Below are 20504 nucleotides of genomic sequence, written 5' to 3' on the forward strand. Positions count from 1 at the left end.
ATTTTAACACATATTAGATTACTTGCCATCTAGGGAGGGGGTGGGAGGAAGAGAGGGAGAAAAATTTGGAATAGAAGGTTTTACAAGGGTGAATGATGAAAATTATCCACACATATATTTTGAAAATAAAAAGCTTTAATAAAATATATATATATATACATATATATGTATATGGCAAGGTTCTCAGCTGAAAGTGTGAGGGAGGAGTGGGAGATTTGCGGAAAAGGTGTGAGAAAGCCACTGTGGAGAGTGAGTTGAAAAGGGAGGTGCAGTAGGAGTACCTAGCAGCAGTGAGAAGCCAGTGAAGAGTATATAATATAAATCTGTAATGAGTACAATCAGAATTGTTGCATGATTTTTTCCATGAGCATCATGTGTGTGGGAGCAAAGGCGGTGAATGGTAAGAATGATCCAAAGCTAAGGCCTGACTGATTATAACTGGCAATATGATACAGGATTCAAGGGAGAAAGACACTACAGAATTGAATTGATTCACCAAGGAGTCAAGATGAGAACAGAAGTGTCTGGTTAATGCAGGGAAGATGGCCTGGGAGAGAATTTGAAAAGTCAAGGGACTGGGGGTCATGGTGTGGTGAAGAGTAGGTTTATGTAAGGGAAGGCAGAAGGAGAGAGGAAAAGTTAATAGATTATGGTTGGATGATGGGATTTCTGAATTCTTCAACACAGAGATCACACATCTGTAGGTGATAGCAACATCAAGGGTATGACCATTTTTGTGTGGGGCTGAGATGGAATGGAGGAATAGTTCACAGGAATTGTGTATGTATGTATGTGTGTGTGTGTGTGTGTGTGTGTGTGTGGTGGGGGGACTGAGGACCTGAGTAGTTAGAATGTTTTAGGGATAATCACTATTTATTGTTGAAGTCCTCTGGTATGAGGGCAAGAGTTGGAGAGAAAAGAAAAATTGTAAGACAAGGATAAAACTCATTGAGGAAAGAGGAGTGACAACTAACAACAGCTATCAGTACTGAAAAGTAACTTATTTCAGGAAGAGTCACCTACTGGACAGTATATGGCATGCTAATGTTTGGATAATCCATTCAGCTGGGGACAGACAGACAGACAGACACACACACACACACACACACTCTCTCTCTCTCTCTCTCTCTCTGATCAAGAGTTCTTAAATTTTTGTGTGTCATGGATCCCCTACTTGATCCCTACCCCAGACTTTGCCAACATGATAAAACCTATGAACCCATTGCCAGGATGGCATTTTTAATTGTACAGAATACAATGCACAGGATAATGAAGAACACCAAGCTTAATGAAAAATAAAGATTTTTCTCCCCATCTTAGCTCATAGATCTCCCTATAATCTATGCAGCAATGTCTGGGAAGTCTATGGGCTGCAGGTTTGGAACCCCTGTCCTAAGCAATCTCTGCATATAGATGGGCCCAAAAGTAAATAGGAGCAGAGGAGGCCGGATTAAATTTGGGAAATGATACACTTCTTTTAATGACCCCAAACTTCTCCCATCTTTTCTCTGAGTGATGCTGGCTGACTGGCTTGAGTTTAACATTCCAGGCTCTAAGAAGGAACTAGAGGCATTCCCCAAAGTGAAATGGGCAGTGAAAAATGGGCAATGGAAAGGATTTTTCAGAAGACTAAATGATAGAACAAAGAGGTGGGTTCAGCATGTGACAAGAGCAGCACTTAGGCCATAGAATAATCACAAATCGCACTGTTGCTTATCAATATCAAGTGATCTACAGGAAGGTCCCCAGAACTTTGGGTGTATCAATAGACTGATGAAAGGACCAAGAGGGAGATTAAGATGAGAAGGCACAGAAAAATCAAGCTGTGACCTTCACCACTCGGGGGGCTCCTCACACCAAGGAATACAAACTAATAAGAAAGCTAGGAATTTAATAGCATATTTTTTAAAATCATAAACTCTTTTCTATCTCATACTAAATATAAAAAGATCCAAGGCTCATTCATACACATATATTGTTAATATTAAACCTCATTTGTCACTTGGTCAATGCTCTTTCTTCCTACCCACATATACCCTCTCCAGGCTAGACATTGCCTTTCTGTAATCCTTCGAAACAGCTTTAGACATGTAGTTTAACCTGCTTTCACCAGCAGAAAAACACTGGCTAACAACAGATAAAATGGGGTGGGATGTGGTGGGAGTGGTATTTATATAATATGGCCTGCCCCGGGCCCAAATTGTTCCAGAAATAGACCCCTGTTCTTCCTTTTCTACTTTTATCCCAAAGATAGTAATCAGCCTTCAAAGGGGCAGCAGGATGGGCAATGGCTGGCTCAGAACCATCACAACATCTTCTGAAATCAATAGCCTCTTGCTGCCTTGCAGTGTTCAAAGTCTTACCTGAAAGGATGACAGCACAGAATTTAGCTCTCCACTCCCACTACAAACAGACACTCTCCTGATGCTCATCACCTCTCACCTGGCCTACTGCAACAGCCACTTCATTAACCCCCCTGCTTCCAATCTATCCCTTCTAATCTTCCTAATTCACAGGAATGACTACATTACACTTTTGCTCCAATCACATTCAATGGTTCTTTACAGCTTAGAGTAGAAAAACATCCCAGCATTCATTTTAGACTCTCCATGTTCTGTTCCAACCAACCTTTATGGGCTAATTTCACATTATTTCCCTCTGCACACTTATTCTCCAGTGGCTGTCTCCTGATCTTGTCCTGGGCCACTATTCCAAGTCTGGAATGTACTCCTTCCTCATCACTATTTACTGACATCCTTCTCTTTCTTTAAAACTTTTAACTAGAGGGGGACAGGTTGATGGCACAATGGATAATCAAGTACTTACTAGTCCTGGAATTAGAAGGACATAAGTTCAAATATGGTCTCAGACACGTAATAGCTGTGTGATCCTGGGTAAGTCACCTAACCCCAATAGCCTCACCTAAAATAAACAACCAAATAAAGAAAGAAGAAGATTTAAGAAGATTTAGGATCATTTCTTTCATGAAACCTTCTCAGGCTTCAAACTTCTTCCAAAAGTTTTCCTATAGTCTTTTTGTACCAATATTGCTCCTATAATTATTATTATAATAAATAATAAATATTTGAAACTTGTAAGATATCCATGGAAGAAAAGAAAAAAAAAAAACATTTACTAAATACCCACTTTTGTGTAAGATACTAAGTGCTTTATACTTATTACTGCATTTGATCATCACATCTGGGTGCTATTGGGGGAGGTGGGTGCTATTATTATCTTCATTTTACAGAAGTAATCTGCTCATGGTCATACCAGTACTGTGGATAGATTACTTGGCTGCCTCTATGAAAATAATGCAACCAACAAACTATGAGTTAACCAACATGTTGCCCTCATTCTCTCTCCCAGGGGAATCTCTACTAAATACATACTATAAAAATCTCCTTAGAGGATCATTTAAAATCCCAGTTTTACTAAGAAAACAAAAACTTATGGATACTTGAATACAATTTACTGCTTTGTCCTGGGAGCTAGCCCAATCCATATGCTTCCTATATGTTCCTTTTTCTCGTTTCCTGTTTAAGAAAGAAAAAATTTTTCCTAGTATTCCTGACAAAAAAATGGAAAGCAGGAGAAAAAAACTAATGCTGCCCTTGTTGTGAATTTTTCTCCCTTGAAAGAGAAGAGTATACGGTTCTTTCTGGAACAGTATTTTACAGCTTCCAAGCAACAGCAGAATGAAAACAGGCCAATTAGGATTCTTGGCATTTGTCTTTAAGAAGACAAAAATAGAGCGGGCAGCCAATAATCATCATTTGGTGGAAAGCTGTTGGCTTTCACGGCCAATGGTAAGTAATGCAGGCCTGCCACAGGGTGAAGCATCACCTACAGAAAGAAGGGAATAAATGTCCATTATTGCTATGGATGTGTCTGATTTTTCCTTAGTCCAATCCTCTGGCAATACCCCAGAATATTGTGACATAAAACAGGGGTGCCCTGGTTTTAAATAGAGATAGATAGCTGGATGGATGGATGGATGGACAGACAGATTGATCAATCAGATGAATAAAAGAGGGGTATGGAAATGACCACACACCTAATTAATACTGAGCCAAAATGGTGGTCCAGAAATAATACTGTCCTTTGGAGTCAGGTGACCTAGGTCCAAAGTGAAAAGAATTTATTATTATTAGAATTTTATTATTTTTATTCTTTAATTTTAATTTTATTATTAGAATATTATTACTATTAGAATTGAAACATACTTTGAACATATATTTAGATTTCTCTCTACATACTGATCAATTTTGATGATTTTTTCTTTCTTTAAAAATGTTATTTGTTACATAGGAAAGCCAAAATGTTGATGATGTAGAAAACCAAAAAATATCAATAAAAATTGATTTAAAAAAAACGGAGGGACAGTTAGGTGATATAGTGGATAGAGCAAAGACCCTGGAGTCAGGAGGACCTGAGTTCAAGTGTGACCTCAAATACTTACTAGCTCTGTGACCCTGGCCAAGTAGGAGAACAAGCCTCTGATCTAGCAAAATAACTTCAGGAAAGTGTCTTCACTATCAGTTAATAAGCATTTATTAAGCACTTCATATACCAGGCATTCTAGGAAGCTGGCACAAGTCAGACTGAGCCATCTAAACCAGGTATGACTAAATTTAGCATTCTATCCCCATTCTCCTTCATCACACAACTATTCCAATTTCTTCTGAATGATACTGACCTAGTACTCAATGATTTCATCTTTGTAGGTTCTAACACATTATGAGTAAAATATCAACAAAACAATATTCAATTCTTCCCTATGGCCAGGGATGTCATGAAATAGCAGCTCACATTTCTACAGTGCTTTTAAGGTTTACAAAGTAACTTGTCAGGGAACACAAGAATTAGTCTCATTTTGCTGACAGAAAAGGATGGTAGACCCCCTCTAGTTCCTCCAAAATAAGACAAGAATGACCAAGTTGGGAGGCATTCTGTGTTGTTCCATATCATATTACACTTTCCACACTTCCTAGCTATGTGACCCTAACCAAGTCACTCACTGAAGCCTCAGTTTCCTCATCTAGAAAACGGGGAAAATAATATTTGCAGGAGATAACTCACAGGGTTGTGAGGCACTTCACTCAAACCTCAAAATACAATGTAAATAAAAAAATCTAGAGAAAGAACTATGGAGTCTAAATGCAGATCAAAGAATGTATTTTACTTTTTTGTTGCTTTTTCTTTCCTGTGGTTTTTCCCTTTCATTCCAATTCTTCTTTCACTGCATGACTAATGCAGACATATGTTTAATATGATTGTTCATGTATAACTTATATCAGATTGCGATCTGAAAAGGGGAAAGGAAGAAAAAAGATGGAAATCAAACTATTGTAAGTACTGAAAATGAATAAATAAATTAAATAAAAAAACAAAAAACATCAACTAACGAAAAATTTTAAATGTAAGCCATTATTATTATCCTAATCACAAAAATTCCTATTAGTAGAAGTAAACCTTCCTTCCGAGTCCAAATCCTATCTGTTAATTAAAATCTCACTAGTTGCCCAAGATATTAGAGTGAGATTTTTAGGAACTAGTTAGCAAGTCATGATGCTATCTATCAGAGGCAGAAAGAGCCTTCTATAGCAATTTAGTTTAAGTCCAGCAAGTTGCTGCCAAGCCCATTTTATAGATAAGTTCTAAGGCACACTGAAGAAATGGGCAATTCAAGTCCACAAAATAAGTCACAGGTAGAACCAATTAAGTCTCAGAAGTGGAAGAGACCTCAGCACTCAACCATTCCAAGCATCAATAATGGAAGCACTTCAGAAACAGGAAAGTCATTACACTTCCACAGGAAGATCATTCTTCCTTTGAATCATTATTGTCTAGGAAATACGACAAGATCTGCCTTCATGCAATATCTATCCCAATATATACGTTTCTGACCTCGAGAGACAAAGGGAAAAAAATCTAATCCCTCTTCTGAGTAACGTTTCTTCAAATGCTTGAGGATAGCTTATCTAATAACTCATCCCAGATCTTCTATTCTTCAGAATAAATATCCCCAATTCTTTTCTTTTTGATAAAATTGTCAAACTTTAATTCAGTGCTCTGATTTTTTTTCTTTTGGCCAGCACAGAGAAAATAAATGAATTGAGGCTATTTAGAGAATATGTTTAAATGCATATAGTTTTGTTTGGAGAGAAAGGGGAGAGAAGGGAAGCAGAGATCTGAATCCAGGGCCCTCCACAGCCAGCATTCTATCCACTGTACAACATTGACTTGGGGCTAGTGGTGCAGTGAATATAGAATGTCAAGCTTGGAGTCAGGAAGACTCATCTTTCCTCAGTTACTAGCTTTTTGACCCTAGGGAAGTCACTTAACCCTATTTGCCTCAGTTTCCTTAATAATGAGAAGGAAATAGGAAACTGATTTAGCACCTTTATCAAGAAAACCCCAAAAGGGTTCACAAAGAGTGGAAGAAATATTAGGCTCATACTATTTGTTCCCTGGGAGAAGAAAGCAAGCAGAAGCAAAGTCTCAGAATTTCAGAAACAAAGTTCTCAACTCAGCATCCTGCCTGATTTTTATGTAATTCTGTCATGTCTCTTAATCCTCTTGGACCTTAGTTTTCTCATCCGTAATAAGTGTGTAAAAAAGAAATAGATTTGAAACATCTCTGACCAATCCTGATTCCAAAATACCAAATATGGAAGAATGTTCCCCGCACAGAAATGATGGACTCAGTTTATAGACAGAATGAGACTCATTTATGGACATGGTCAACAAAGAGATTTCTTTTCCTTAACTTATAGGAAGAGATTTTTTTCCTTTGTTTCTTTTTTTTTTCCCAGTGAGAGTTGGGGGAGAAATTGAGAAGAAGAAAAAAATGCTTGTTACTTGAAAAAAAATCATTTTTTTTTAAAAGGGAAAAAACCAACAACAAATAAATAATAGAGAAAAGCAAGAGTGCCATGTCAAACTAGAGGATTTCTAAAGTCCCTTATAGTTCCAAATTTCTGATTTTATGATTCTATAACAACAAGCAATCTGACAACCAATACTGGCCAACAATGGAATGTATTATCTCATGAGGTGGCAGATCCTTCATCACTGGGAATATTCAGAGATTAACTGACTACCAAGAATACTATGGAAAGGATTCTTCTGTTGGATGGGAGGTTAAAAGAGAAGATTTCCAAGGTCTCTTCCAACTGTAGGAGTCTATCATTCCCTCTGAAGCATTCAACCAGTACTTAAGAGTTAATTGTGTCTGGATCCCTATGGTTGGGACTGGGGAAATATGCTTCAAATTAAACCAGGTTTTTTTCCTTATGAAATTCACAATTTAGGAGATAATAAATAGTAAGACTCAAAGATAAGTCCAAAGACCAGAATAATTACTGACAAAGGAATCAGAGATTTTCATAGCGTTTAGGTTGAGTCTCAAATAATGGTAAGAACTAAACAAGGCATGAATGTTGGAGAGAAAGAAATTAGGAGGGAATAAAAAATTCCATGCAAAGATATGGAGATGTGACAACACAACATCTGTCAAGGTAAAACAAAGAGAAATTACTAAAAAGAGAGATTACAATATGAGACAAAGCTGAAAAATAGAAGATATGATATTGTAAAAGGCCTTAGCAGTCAGGCAAACCAAAGATAAAACTTCGGTAGGTAAACATAGGAAGCCAATGAAAATTTCTGAACAGGAATGAAATGTTCGTGTCCAGACTACTTTATGGGTAGCTTAGAGAGAGCATCAGATCTGGATTAAGGAAGACCTGAATTCAAATCCAGCTTAAAACAGTTACTAGCTATGATCCTGATCAAGTCATTAACCTTCTTTCCCTCAGTTTTCTCATTTGTAAAATGACCTGGAGAAGGAAATAGAAAAACCCTCCAGTATCTTTGGCAAGAAAATCCCTAATGTGGGGAAGGGATCACAAAAAACTGGATATGACCGAAATGACTGAATAATAACAACATGCTACTCTAAATAATTTTCTGGGAAAAAGCTGGAAAAGGGTCAGTAATAACACTTCCCCTTCATCTACACCTTAAATCAACCTTCACAGGTTCTTTCAGATTGAAACCACAAATTGAAATTACAACAGCAGATTGCTGGATGCCATCACATCTCAGCTCCCTATGTGGGCAAACATACACATAGGGTCTTAGAAGCTTGAAAGTCAGTACCTGGATCTGAATTATGAATCTCATTTTTTTTCCCTTCTGTGTTTATTACAGTACATAAATAGGGCAAAGCAAATAAGAGATGATTATTGCATTCAACAGTGCTTGCTCAAGACCATCAAAATGAACTCCCTGGTGTGTGCTACTTGATAGCATTTGAAAAGGTTAGCAACCTTGGAGAAGAGATGAAGGGAGGGAGAATGAGACAGCTGCTATTTGCAACAACAGGCATCTTCTTAAAAGTAGCAGAGAGAAGGCTCTGGTGGTCCCAATGAGCAAGTCTTTCTGCCAATGGAAGTTGGCCTGGATGTCAACTGGTAGCAGAGACCAGAGATGTCAAAGACCTAGCCCTTTGGCTATCCCTTGAAAAATAAATGATATGTTGGTATCTTCTAATTCTGGTAGGAATCCTACCCTCAAGCTAAAAGGATAGGGTAATTTCTAGGGAATATACTATCAGACTTCTTACAACATGTTACCAGCTAATAAGTATGGATGGTGCAATAAAAATAATAATGACAGCTCCCATTTATAAAGCACTTTAAGGTTTGCAAAACCTATAGCACACAACTTCCTCTCATCATTTCATCCTCACAATAACCCTGAAAAGTAATTTTTGTTAGTTTTCCCCTTTTTACAGCTGAAGAACCTGAAGTTTAGAGCAGCTTAGTGAATGAACAGGGTCACAGCTCTGGTATCAAAGTGACATCTGATGCAAGTCTTCCTCATTCCAAGCCTAGCACTCTCTCTTTCTCTTTTTCTTTAGGTAATTCTGAATCTCAGCTTATCCATCATTACCCATGCCACCTTGGGCAAAGCTTCAATTACACAGTTTTCTGAGATGCATATAAATGCTTCTCCTCACTAGGACAGGGTTTTCTCAACGTCTCACTGCTCTCTTACTTCTTGCCACATCATGTTTTTCCTCATCATGTGAAAAAGACTACCAAGTGGACGCAAAAATGGGATTATCCAGGCAATAAATTGAGGTAAAGAATAAAATGCACTGGCCACATAATAATATAGAAGACTAAAGTCAAATTAAACATCACCACAATCTGAGAAATGCCATAGTCTGCCACAGATCGCATCCATTTTTGCAAAGAGAGAGCTTCTTCCAATATGCTATAAACATTTGGGATTACAATGAACAGAACCACTAAGGAGACTTAGTCTCATTCAGGAGATGAAGGCTACTTAAAGTAGACTTCATATAATGCAATGTGGTTTTAAATGGAGTTTATTTTTAAACTGTCTACCTGTATGGAACTCTGGAAGGTCTTTCTTTTAGAATCTGCACTTTAATGGATCACAGGATTTTAAACACTTTAATGATCAAGCCCAGAACAGTTCAATCACAGAAGAGGTATTGGATATTGACAAAGGTGAAGTCACTTATGAAAGGTCACAAAGGAAGCAGAATTCAAACTCAGAAACTCTGACTCTTAATCCAGGGCTCTCTCCACTCCAAAACCATCTTTATCAAGGACCCCGTCCATTGGGTCTCTGCATATAGAATCAAGCTCACAATTCTCATTCTAAATCTATCATTAAGTCACAGCTGAAAACAAATTCTATGGCAAAATCCACAGCTTGTCCAGTATGGTGAGATAGATAGAAAACTGGATTTAGAGTCAAAGGGGAGGGAGGAGGGAAGGGGTGGGGAAAGAGAAAGAGGGAGGATTGAGCTCCATCCAATCCTGGCTCCGCTACTTCCTCTCTATGTAATCTGGGATCTCATGGATCACTTCTCTGCACGGGGCCTCAGTTTCCTCATCGATAAAAATAAGGAACTGGATTAGTCGATTGCCAGGTTCCCTTTCAGCTCTAAATTCTAGGCTCCCTAAAGGTTCCTTCCAGCTCTGAGACCCTAAGCAAATCTATGATGTCTTGAACGTGCAGGGGAGAAATAGGCTGGGAGGGAAGGAACCACTAATATTTCTCCCCAAATCTCACTCACTACACCTTTCATTATCCTGGACTATTTACTGCATTTCAGCAAAACAAACCGTTTTCGTATCTGGAAGACGTTTTGGCCAGACAGAAAGACGGCGACGGAGCTACCCAGGGATTTGTTGCAATATATAAGGCTCGGAAAACGTGCAGTTGTTTACTACCCAGCACCCTGGAGACCCTGGGAAATCAGTAACGTGGGGTTGGGCTACTCTCCTCCTGCCTTCACCAAACGTCAACACGCGAGTAAAAATGTGTGTGTATGTGTGTGTTACGCATTTTTCTTGCTCAACACCACGCACTCCTTGGAGGTGACTAATACGGAGACGGCTTCGCAGCGCCTCCTTCCTCCGCCCCCCCGCCAGGGTCCCAAATCTCCCCCCATTCCCCTCCATCCCAGCCTAGGTTCGGGGGCCGCCTGGTTCTGCCAAGCCCGGAGCTCACCCCCAGGGCTCCTGGGACGCGCACAACCCTAACCCTGCCCATTCCTTTGGAGAGGTCCAAGCTCGGCGGCGCCGTGCCGCCCCCCGACAGCCCCCCACTCCCCAATGACCTCGGAGGCCGGGGTTCTCGTCTTTGGCCCGGATCTTGCGGATCTTCACGGGGCGCCCGCTCAGGGTGGACAAGACGAGTCGCTGGCGGAAGAAGTTGCAGCCCCCGTAGCTAAGCGAGTGCGCCTGGGTCGCCATGTGCGCGCGCCCCCTCCCCGGATCCAGCTGCCGGCACAGCTGGGGGAGCCGCGGCCGCCGCTCACGCCGCTGACAACGCCCGGCGCGCACGGCGGGCTCCCGGCGCTGGCGCGGTGGAGGGGCGAGGGAGGAGGAAATCTGGCGGCGGCCGGGGAGGCTCCGAGCTCGGCTCCCGCAGCCCCAGCGCGTCCACGTGGTTTGGAACAGGAAGATGGAGAGACGAGACAGCAGGGTCAGAGGGGAGAAAAGGGAGGAGTCTCCCCAGCGTTCCTCTTTCTTCTCCGCCCTTCGCTCCCGCCCGCCGCCCCGCCCCCCCGCTGCGCTGGCTCTCCATTCTCGGCGCTGGCGGGAGCCGCGGAAGCCTCGGCCGGAGCGGCCGGACGGGCAAGCAGCCCGGAGCGGCTGGAGGGAAAGCCTGAGCCCCGAGCGCCGGGGCGTGCCCTCCTGCTGGCTGTCCGGAGCCCCTAACCGCAGCCCAGAGCCCAGACTGACCCCAACGGCGACGCTGAGGAGAGCGACTGTCCTGGCCGCCTGCCTGTCCCCGGACAGCTCCGCGAGACGGCGGTCTACTTCCCTCCGTTCTGCAGGTGGGGAAACGGAGACGAGAAATTCCGTGATTTGGTCTAGTACGACTGCTTAAAAGGATCTTAAAAGTCGGAAAAACGATGCTCTTCAAATAGCACTTTTAAGACTTGCCAAGCGCTCGTCACACAGGTCCTCCCAACAATCCTGGGAGGTAGGTGCCGTCATCACCAATCATCATCATTATCATCCCATTTTACAGATGTGGAAACTGAAACTGAGGGAGGGTAAGTGGCCAGTTTAGGATTACACAGCTATCAAGTGTCTAACAAAAGCAAGGATTTGAATTCACCTAATAATAATGATAATAGCCGATGATAACAGATAATAGATGATAATCACAGCTAACAATTATATACACCGCTGACTAAATGCCAGGCTTTACAATTTTTATCTCATTTGATCCTCACAACAATCCTGGAAGATGATTCTCTTCACTTTACAAAAGAAGAAACTGAGGGAAATAAGGATTCAGTGATTTGGCTAGCGTCACAAGGATAGTGTCTGAGGCCGCCTTAGAAGCCAATCATGTCTAGTCCTGATTTTTACAGATGAAGAAACTGAGGAAAATAGGGGTGACTTGGCCAGCATAATAGAACTAGTGTTTGAGGACACCTCTGAACTCAGTTCTTCCAGACTCCAAGTCAGAGCTCTATCCACTTCAACATCCAACTGAAACTAACTTTAGAAGCCAACCATGTCCAGCCCTGATTTTTACAGGAGAAAACTTTTACTGAGGAAACTGAGGACTGGAAAGAAGTAGTGTCTTGTGTAAGGGGATAATTTCTGCATCCAGGTGCTCCAATTTTTTCCCACTATGCCCCATGTCTCTGGGAAGTATTAGAACCAGGATTGAAATGCTGGTTTCTTAACTCTAGGTCTCTCCCTAGTTGTTTAAAAGTTAAAGTTTAAAAGTTGTTTGTTTCTTGTCCTATCCTTTCTATAAACTACTTTCCCCACTGCATCCATTTCTGCCTATGCATCTATCTTTCCAGTCCTTGGAAATCAAAGTCAATAATCTCTGCCAATGCTGAATTCTTTCCACACCCACAAAATACTGTCTTGTATTGTAGGGAATTGTCTTCTCTCTCCTGCTTGGAAGCTTCTTAAGGGTTAAAACCTCTTCCTCAGCCCTGTATCAAAAGCTTGCCTTTTGGGGGATGATATTTCCATGGTGAAATGACTGAGCTGGAAAATTTCCTCAGAAGAATCAACATTGTAGTTATTTCAGAGGGTGATGGAAATACACATTGAAAATCAGTTGGTCAACAAGCATTTATTAATCTCTTAGTATGTGCCAGACTGGCAAGAACTGGAGATACAAAGAGAAAGAAGCAAAAACAGTCCCTGACCTCAAGGAACTCACAGTCTAATGAAGGAAACAGCATACAATGGTGTAAATTGAAGCATATGACTTTGTAAGAAGGGACATATAAGAAATCACCAATGGGTGGTGTCATCTCTGTGAAATATAGCAAAGGGGGACAGCCCAAGGGCTTACACTAGTAGCCATAAAATATTAAAGAGGACTGAAAGATGGTCTCAGTTCCTTAGGTAGATCCTCTAGGAAAGATTGATGGAAAGATACTGATGGATGAGAAAGTATGGGTAATTTGCAGTCTCCACTAGTGCAGGGAGTTCCAATGAGATCTTGGAGCTTTAGAATTATTGAATCATATAGCTAGTTCCTGCCTCATAAATCACACAGGGGGAGATTTGTAACCATTCCCTTCCATCAGCAACCACTGCTTCTATTTGATTTAATCCGCTAAAAGTCTTACAGTAGCTCTTTATTTTCCTTTTCTCTATAGTTACTCTAGTTCAGCCTCTCAACTAGATCTTATCAACTGGTCTACTTGTCTTTAGTCTCCTCCTGGTAACAACAGCTCTTCCCTTACCCCTTCTTTAAAAAAATCTCTCCTATGTACTAGCTTCTAACATGATCTTCCATTTGATCCTTGTTATCCCTCTGATCTAGGTGCTGTTATTATGTCCATTTCACAAATAAGGAAATTAAGGTTAAATATTTTATCAGAAGTCACACACAGCTAGACTCTGAGATAGGATTTGAATTCACGTCCCCCTAGTTCCAAATTCTGTTCTCTGTTTATGAGGCCAGTTAATTGCCCCAATTTCTCAGCCTCATATTAAGAACCATCTTCCCCTACTTCCCCACTAAAAAATATATGTATATGTATTATACATATGCATATATACCTATGTACACACATGTGTCTACACACACACACATATGTATATAGTCCTAATTTGCCTTTCCAGTTTTATCTCAGTTCTCAAACATCTCTTAATATAGCCAACTCCTGTTCTCTTCTAGAATATTTTTCTTTGCTTACAGCCTCCATCCATTTCTGCCTATGGTGTGCATCTAGCCTATCTATCCTTCAAGATCTAGCTCAATGATCTTTTGAAATGATGAATTACTTTTGCAATCACCAAATATTGTAAACATTATATATGCTTACAAGCACCTGTACATCTCCCACAGACCTAAGCACAGTTTCTATCCCTAAACATTTATAAAGCAGCTGCTGTGTGCCAGACACTATGTTAAGTGCTGGGGACATAAAAAAAGATAAAAAAGAGATCCTGCCCTCAAAGAAGCTTACAGTCTAATGAGAGAGATAACGAGCAAATATAGGTACAGGACAAACTACAAACAGAATAAATAGGAAATAATAAAAGGGAAGCATTGGAATTAAAAGGGATTGGGGAAGGCTTTCAATAAAAGGTAGGATTATAATTGGGACTTAAAGAAAGCCAGGGAGGTCAGTAGTCAGAACAGAAGAGGGAGAGTTTCCTAGGTATGGGGGGGGGCTGGGAGGGAGGAGAGGGGAAAGGACAGCCAGAGAAAATTCCTGAAGCCAAGAAATTGTGTGTCTCATTGGTGGAAGAGCTAGGAGGCCAGTGTCATTGGATCAAGGAATATAAATCATGAAGTAAGATAGGGTGGGGCTAGGAGATGAAGGGCTTTGGATCCCAAACAGGATTTTGTATTTTATTCTAACGGCTATTTGGAGCCACTGGCAGTTATTAAGTGAAGAGTGACTATCTGAGCTGTGCTTTAGGAAATTCACTTGAATGGCTAAATGGCAAGGGGAATAGCATGGAAAGAGACTTGAGGCAATTAAACTTTCTAGGAGATTGTTGTAATATTCAAGATGCCTTTGAGGTGATGAGGGTCTGTACTGAGTAGTGGTGGTTATCAGAGGAAGGAGGGAACATATTCAAAAGATATTTCAGGGATGAAGTGAACAAACCTTGCAAACAACTTGGATGTGGAAGGATGAGAAAGATTAAGGAATGGGAAGTGACTTCTTGGTTGGGAATCCAAGGGACTGGGAAGATGATATCCTCTGCAATAATAAGAGAAGGTAGGAAGGGAAAAGAGAATAAGTTCCATTTTGGACTTAATTGAGTTTAAGATGGCTACTGTACATACAATGCTAAGTGAGTGAAAGTCTTTGAATATGCAAGTTTGGCGGTCATCAGGGCTCTGCTTAGAGTTAAACTGAAAGGTAAAAGACAATCCTTTTTCTCAGGGGGTTTACAATCTAAGGAGGGAGAAATCATCAAACAGCTTTGTGCAAACATGCTATATATAGGATGTATTGAAAATAATCAACAGAGGGAAGGCCCTAAAATTGAAGGGCTATGAAAGACTTTTGTTTTAGCTGGGACATGAATGAATGGATATGCTGGATTTTGGATGAGTCTTACTCACTTGCTTCCTGGCATCAGAATGGATCGTTGGCATATGTTTCATTATAACAATAATAGCTGACATCTGTATCAAATTTTAAGGTACTTTACATATATCATTATCTCTTTTGAGTCAAATAGCAGCTTTGTAAGGTAGATGACAATGCTATTATCATCATCACTTACAGATAAGGAAAGTGAGACTCACATTGATTTAATTGTGGTCACAAAGTGATCATCACAGGTCATATTTGATACCAGGTTTTCCTGACGATATCTAAATTCAGCACTGTATTTGTAACCAGTGGGAACCTTAGAGATCATCTAAACCTCCTGTCACCTCCCATTTTATATATGAGGAAACAGACTCAAAAAGACTAAGAGTCATTTTTCTTAATATCAGGAGATCAACATGAGAGTTTGAATTAACAGTCACAAATTCCTTAAGGATAGGACCCTGGTCTTTTGACATATTTTCATTTTAAGTACCTACTAAATACCAGTTGCTGAACTAGGACATGAGGCTAGCAAGCAGAAGCTAATCAATCACACCTAATGCCTCTGATCCCTATTCTGATCTGTTTCCAACACTTGCACATACCTTGAGAATCAAACTGAAAGAAGTCCAGTGAAACTGATGAAAATGGGAATCTTGGTTTTATTTTCAGTCAACAAGCAAATCATTGCAAATGAATAAATACAGAGTTTAGCTTATGTCCCTTCAGGGATTTATGGTTTATGAGTATAAGTACTCCCTCCTTTGACAGATTCCAAACCTTTCCATGTCTTAGGAAGAAGAAAAAAAAACATTTATTAAGCATGCCAAACATTGTGCCAAGCCCTTTACAAATATCCCATTTGATCCTCACAATAACCTTGGAAAATAAGAGCTAATAATATCCTTATTTTGCAGTTGAGAAAAACGAGAGCTAATAAGTATCTGAGGCCAGATTGGAACTCAGCAGTCTTTTTGACTCCAGGCCCAGCCCTCAATCCACCAAATCACCTGGATCCCTCTACTAGACAACATTTGTGAATTTCAAAGGCTGGAGAAAAAAAAATAATTCTTCACTAGATGACTAATGATGATTGATCCTTGGATAACAGAAATATATTTTTGTACCACTCTTACATTTGAAACTTTTGAAAAATAATTTTCCTCTTTCTGACCTTTGCTTTCAATAAAACAAAAACCATGTTTTGAAGACCTAATCTAATGACCTAAGTTACTCTGAGAGCTCCTGCTGACTAGCCTAAAAAGATAGTCTCCACCAATTCTCCAGTCTCCACCAACGTTGTTAGACCCAGAGAAAAAGAGGCAGAAAGATAATAGTATAGTTCTCCCTGCTGCCTATCCCATATCTTCCCTTACTTCCTGGGCTCTCAGCCCATCCCCCGTCCCCTCAGAGCCCTTAGAGTCCCAGGGGTCCTCAAACTACGGCCCACGGCCAGATGCAGCACCTGAGGATGTTTATCCCCCTCACCCAGGGCTATGAAGTTTATATAAAGGCCCACAAAACAAAGTTTTTGTTTTTACTATAGTCTGACCCTCCAACAGTTTGGGGGACAATGAACTGGCCCCCTATTTAAAAAGTTTGAGGACCCCTGCAAAATGTTTTCTGTTTAAGGTAGCCTGCCTCACTTAAAAGAAAAACATACAAGTACTTTAAAGAATGCTAGAAGGGAAATTTGAACTCAAAGGCATTGAGTATTGTAAGTCTGGGAGATAATGCTGAGAGGCTATATATGAAACTTTTAAAGATCTAAAGTTAACTTCTGTTTGCTTTAGTTTCCTCATCTTTTATAAGGATAATAATAGCAGCAACAACTTGACAAAATTGTTGTGAAGATCAAAGAATATTTATAAAGCAGTGCCTGGCACACAGTAAGCACTGTATACATGGTTCTTTCCTTTCCTCTTTCCTTTTTTTCCTCCTTTTTTTTTCCCTTTTCCTCTCCTTTCTTCTTTCCTTCCTGATGGCTGCTTTGTTAGCAAACCTGATATTTCTTAGATCTTAAGAGAGAAAAAGTAAGAATTGCTTTCAAAGAATAATATCTTTGACTATCAACTGGTAGTTAAAATTCTCTTGATGCAACTTTTCCTGTTCAGTTAAGCTATCCTCAGGTGACAACACGAAATCTGTTTCTGAGTTTGTAGATTAGTATAGCTCTAGCTTGGTGGATCTGCCACAGCTTGCAATCCATTGTAACAGTTGTCAAGCATCTGGGATCATTTCCACACTGAGACAGAACAAGAAGAAGGCATGAAAACTGGATATTAGTGCAAGGTGTTTTGAAGCCACAATCAGCTCATGAAATCTTCTGCTAACACATGGAAGAGATTACTTTCTAGATGGATGAAAGGAGAACTTCCACAGGTGAAAATATAGATTTTTGAAGATTCAAAGTAAATAGTGAAAGAGCACTGGATTTAACAATGATCCTGGCAATCTAGGAGTTACTTCTACTTTTCATGCCTTTGGTCAAGTCAATCTTCTCATTTGTAAAACACCAATTAGAATACTAATACTCCCTATATCAAAGCTCAAACACTGAGTTGTGATGCCATATGGGGTTGCATAACTGAATATGGGGGTTGTGAAATTATGATTTATTATCAGAAAACGTTTGGTTTTGTATGTCTTATATACTTATTTACCTGGCATCATGTAAAAATTTCACAGGGGAAAAGGGGTCAAGGATGGAAAAAATTTACAAAGTTATGCCCTATATCACAAAATTGGTGAGAAGATAAAATGGGACAATGTATGTAGAGCACAATATAAATATATGTTACATTTATGTGTGTATGTAGATACGTGGTACAGTAGATAGATTCTGGACCTGGAGTCAGGAAGACTCATTTTAGTTCAAATCTGGCCTTGGACAATTAATAACAGACCCTGGGCAAATCATTTAATTCTATATGCCTCAGTTTCCTCATCTGTAAAATGAGCTAGAGAAGGAAATGGCAAACTATTCCAGTATCTTTGCTAAGAAAACTCCAAATGAGGTCATAGAAGAGTTGTACATGGCTGAAATAATTGAACAATAATATGTTTATGTTTCCCATATGTGTGAGATATGCATATATATATATATATATATATATATATATATACATACAGAGAGAGAAGGAGAGGGAGAGGAAGAAGGAAAGGGAGAGGGAGAGGGAGAAGGAGAGGGAGAAGAAGAGGAAGAGAGAGGGTAAGGGAGGGAGGGAGAGAAAAGGAGAGAGAAAGAGAGAGAAGGGGCTATCAAATCACTGCTACTCAAGGATGCTGAGGCTGGTAAATTGCTTTAATTTGGAAATTCTGACCTACAGTAGGATTAGGGCTAAGGCACAAAGGGTGTCCCTACTAAGTCTGGCACAAATATATTGAGTCCCTATGAATGGAGGGTCAAAAGGCTACTGAGGAGGGGACAGCAACTGACCTAGGTCAGAAAAAAAGAAGCAAGTTAAAGATTATCTGCTAATTAGTATTGGGATTGAACCATAAATGACTGTAATACTTTTGGCTCTGGGCAGAAAAAGAAGACTCAGTCTTCTTATTAAAATATTTATGTTTCTAAATATGTATATTTATGAATTAACATATTTACATAATAGGTAAGGATTTAATTTAAACCCCAATTGATATAAACACTGAAATTATGTAATAAGGTAAACACTGAAATCCTAGAATTCTCCTTGAATCAGTCAGTTAACCAAAGGTGTAGACTGGATAGCAAATAAGTCCTTAATCAAATTCAGAGGCGTGAAGTGCATTAACCATTGGATTAAAAACAGATGAAGTCACAGCAGAGAAGATAGTGTTCTTTGATTCTGTGAAGTACCTTAAAATACATAGAGAAGGAGGAAAAGGGGGAAGGAGAAAGAAAGAGAAGGGGAGGAAGGATAAAAGAGGAAGAGTATGAAAGGAAAGAGTATCTTTATGGCAGGACTTGATAAGGGGTCTTTGTAAACCCATGGATTTAATTGTATTTCATTTAAAGGGGGAAAATTACAAATATGAATAGGAATCTATATATAAACAAAGTAATGAGTACATACAATATACTTATTATGCAATACACAGAGCATGGCGGAATCCTTTAGTACAGAGTGTTCCAGAAATCCTAATGCAATTTTAAGCCATTAAAACTTAAAGCTACATTAAGATTTTTGGAACACCTTGTTCTTTCACGCAAGTCCTTTGTAAGACTATAATGGCCAGTGTTGTCAGATCTGGAAATATAGCACTATTTTCTCCATTCATTGATCAATTTGTATAGCATTTTTGCTTAAGGCATTTTTTTCCTTCAAAGGTAATTACAGCATTACACACAAGGAGATATAACTATTTTTCTATATGTCTCCCATTTATAGGATCCCACACTTAGAACTAGAAGGGACTATAAAATTAGTTTGGTCCAAACTATCATTTTACAGATTAAGAGCCAGACAAATTAAGAGATTTGTCTGATATCACAAAAGCAGTGCTCAATAAAAGTAGGATTTAAACCTGATAAACTGTTTCCAAACTTCAATTTTATTTTTTTTATCCCAATTGATAGTTTAATCCCTTGCACACAGTAGGCATATAATAGATATTAGGTAAACATGGCAGTTGTTGTTTGTCCTTTGTTTTCAAAGAGGACTATAACATCAGGGAAGTGATACCATGACATGCAAATGAATTGGATTTAAGTGAGGGAGGGCTGTGCAAGATCACCTGCCTCACTTTCCCCTCCAGAACCATCTAGGTCCAGTGGCAAGATATAGAGCAAGACAACTGGAGATAGTCTTGGATGAAATGGGAGATCCTGGCCTTTTTAAGCTAAGGTCTTCAATAGATCTCCGTTTGACTGAGGCCACATTAACATCAATCCTTGCGCTAACTCTGAAGGATTGCACCAATATTCTTTGAATGGATTCAACTATCTAAATGTGTTATTAATGAAGAAGTTAAGAAGAAGACGTTAAGAGCTGTCTTTTATCCTGAAATCAATTATGATTTCTTTCCTTTTCATTACAATGCAATTTTAAAATGAGGTTACAGCTCTTTATAACAAAACCCATTCAATACCATTGTCTCAAAAGGAAGCCTTCATCCTTTTCCTTGCCTTCTCAATGAACAGGGTTTCCACCATCTCCCTCCCCAGAAACATACTTTCTTCCATCTTTAACCTGGGAGACACTATAGATCCTTGTACTTTGCCTGCTTTCATAAATTCCCTGTCTCTGTTTCTCCCCTCTCTCTGAATTGTTCTCTCCCTCCCTCTTCTCCCAATCTCATGAACTCTTCCTGTCCCCTTTCCTCCTTTTCTTCCCTATCCCCATTCAAACAACCAATTACAGTATGGTAGAAAGAGCAGGACCAAATTTAGAGTAAGAAGTACACACTGAATCCATCC

The 20504-nt window shown here is 39.7% G+C and overlaps 1 protein-coding gene across 1 annotated transcript in view; it reads right to left on the reverse strand.

Moving 5' to 3' along the window:
* Positions 1-10893, reverse strand: part of RCL1 (RNA terminal phosphate cyclase like 1) — a 64079-nt gene extending 53186 nt beyond the window's left edge. Inside the window, exon 1 of the mRNA XM_051987784.1 lies at positions 10670-10893. Within this exon, the coding sequence (XP_051843744.1) occupies positions 10670-10805 (136 nt within the window). The 5' untranslated portion in view covers positions 10806-10893. The remainder of the gene's footprint in view (positions 1-10669) is intronic.
* Positions 10894-20504: the final 9611 nt, after the last annotated feature.

This window comes from Antechinus flavipes, chromosome 1 (genome assembly GCF_016432865.1).
Source record: "Antechinus flavipes isolate AdamAnt ecotype Samford, QLD, Australia chromosome 1, AdamAnt_v2, whole genome shotgun sequence".
Taxonomy (NCBI): Eukaryota; Metazoa; Chordata; class Mammalia; order Dasyuromorphia; family Dasyuridae; genus Antechinus; species Antechinus flavipes.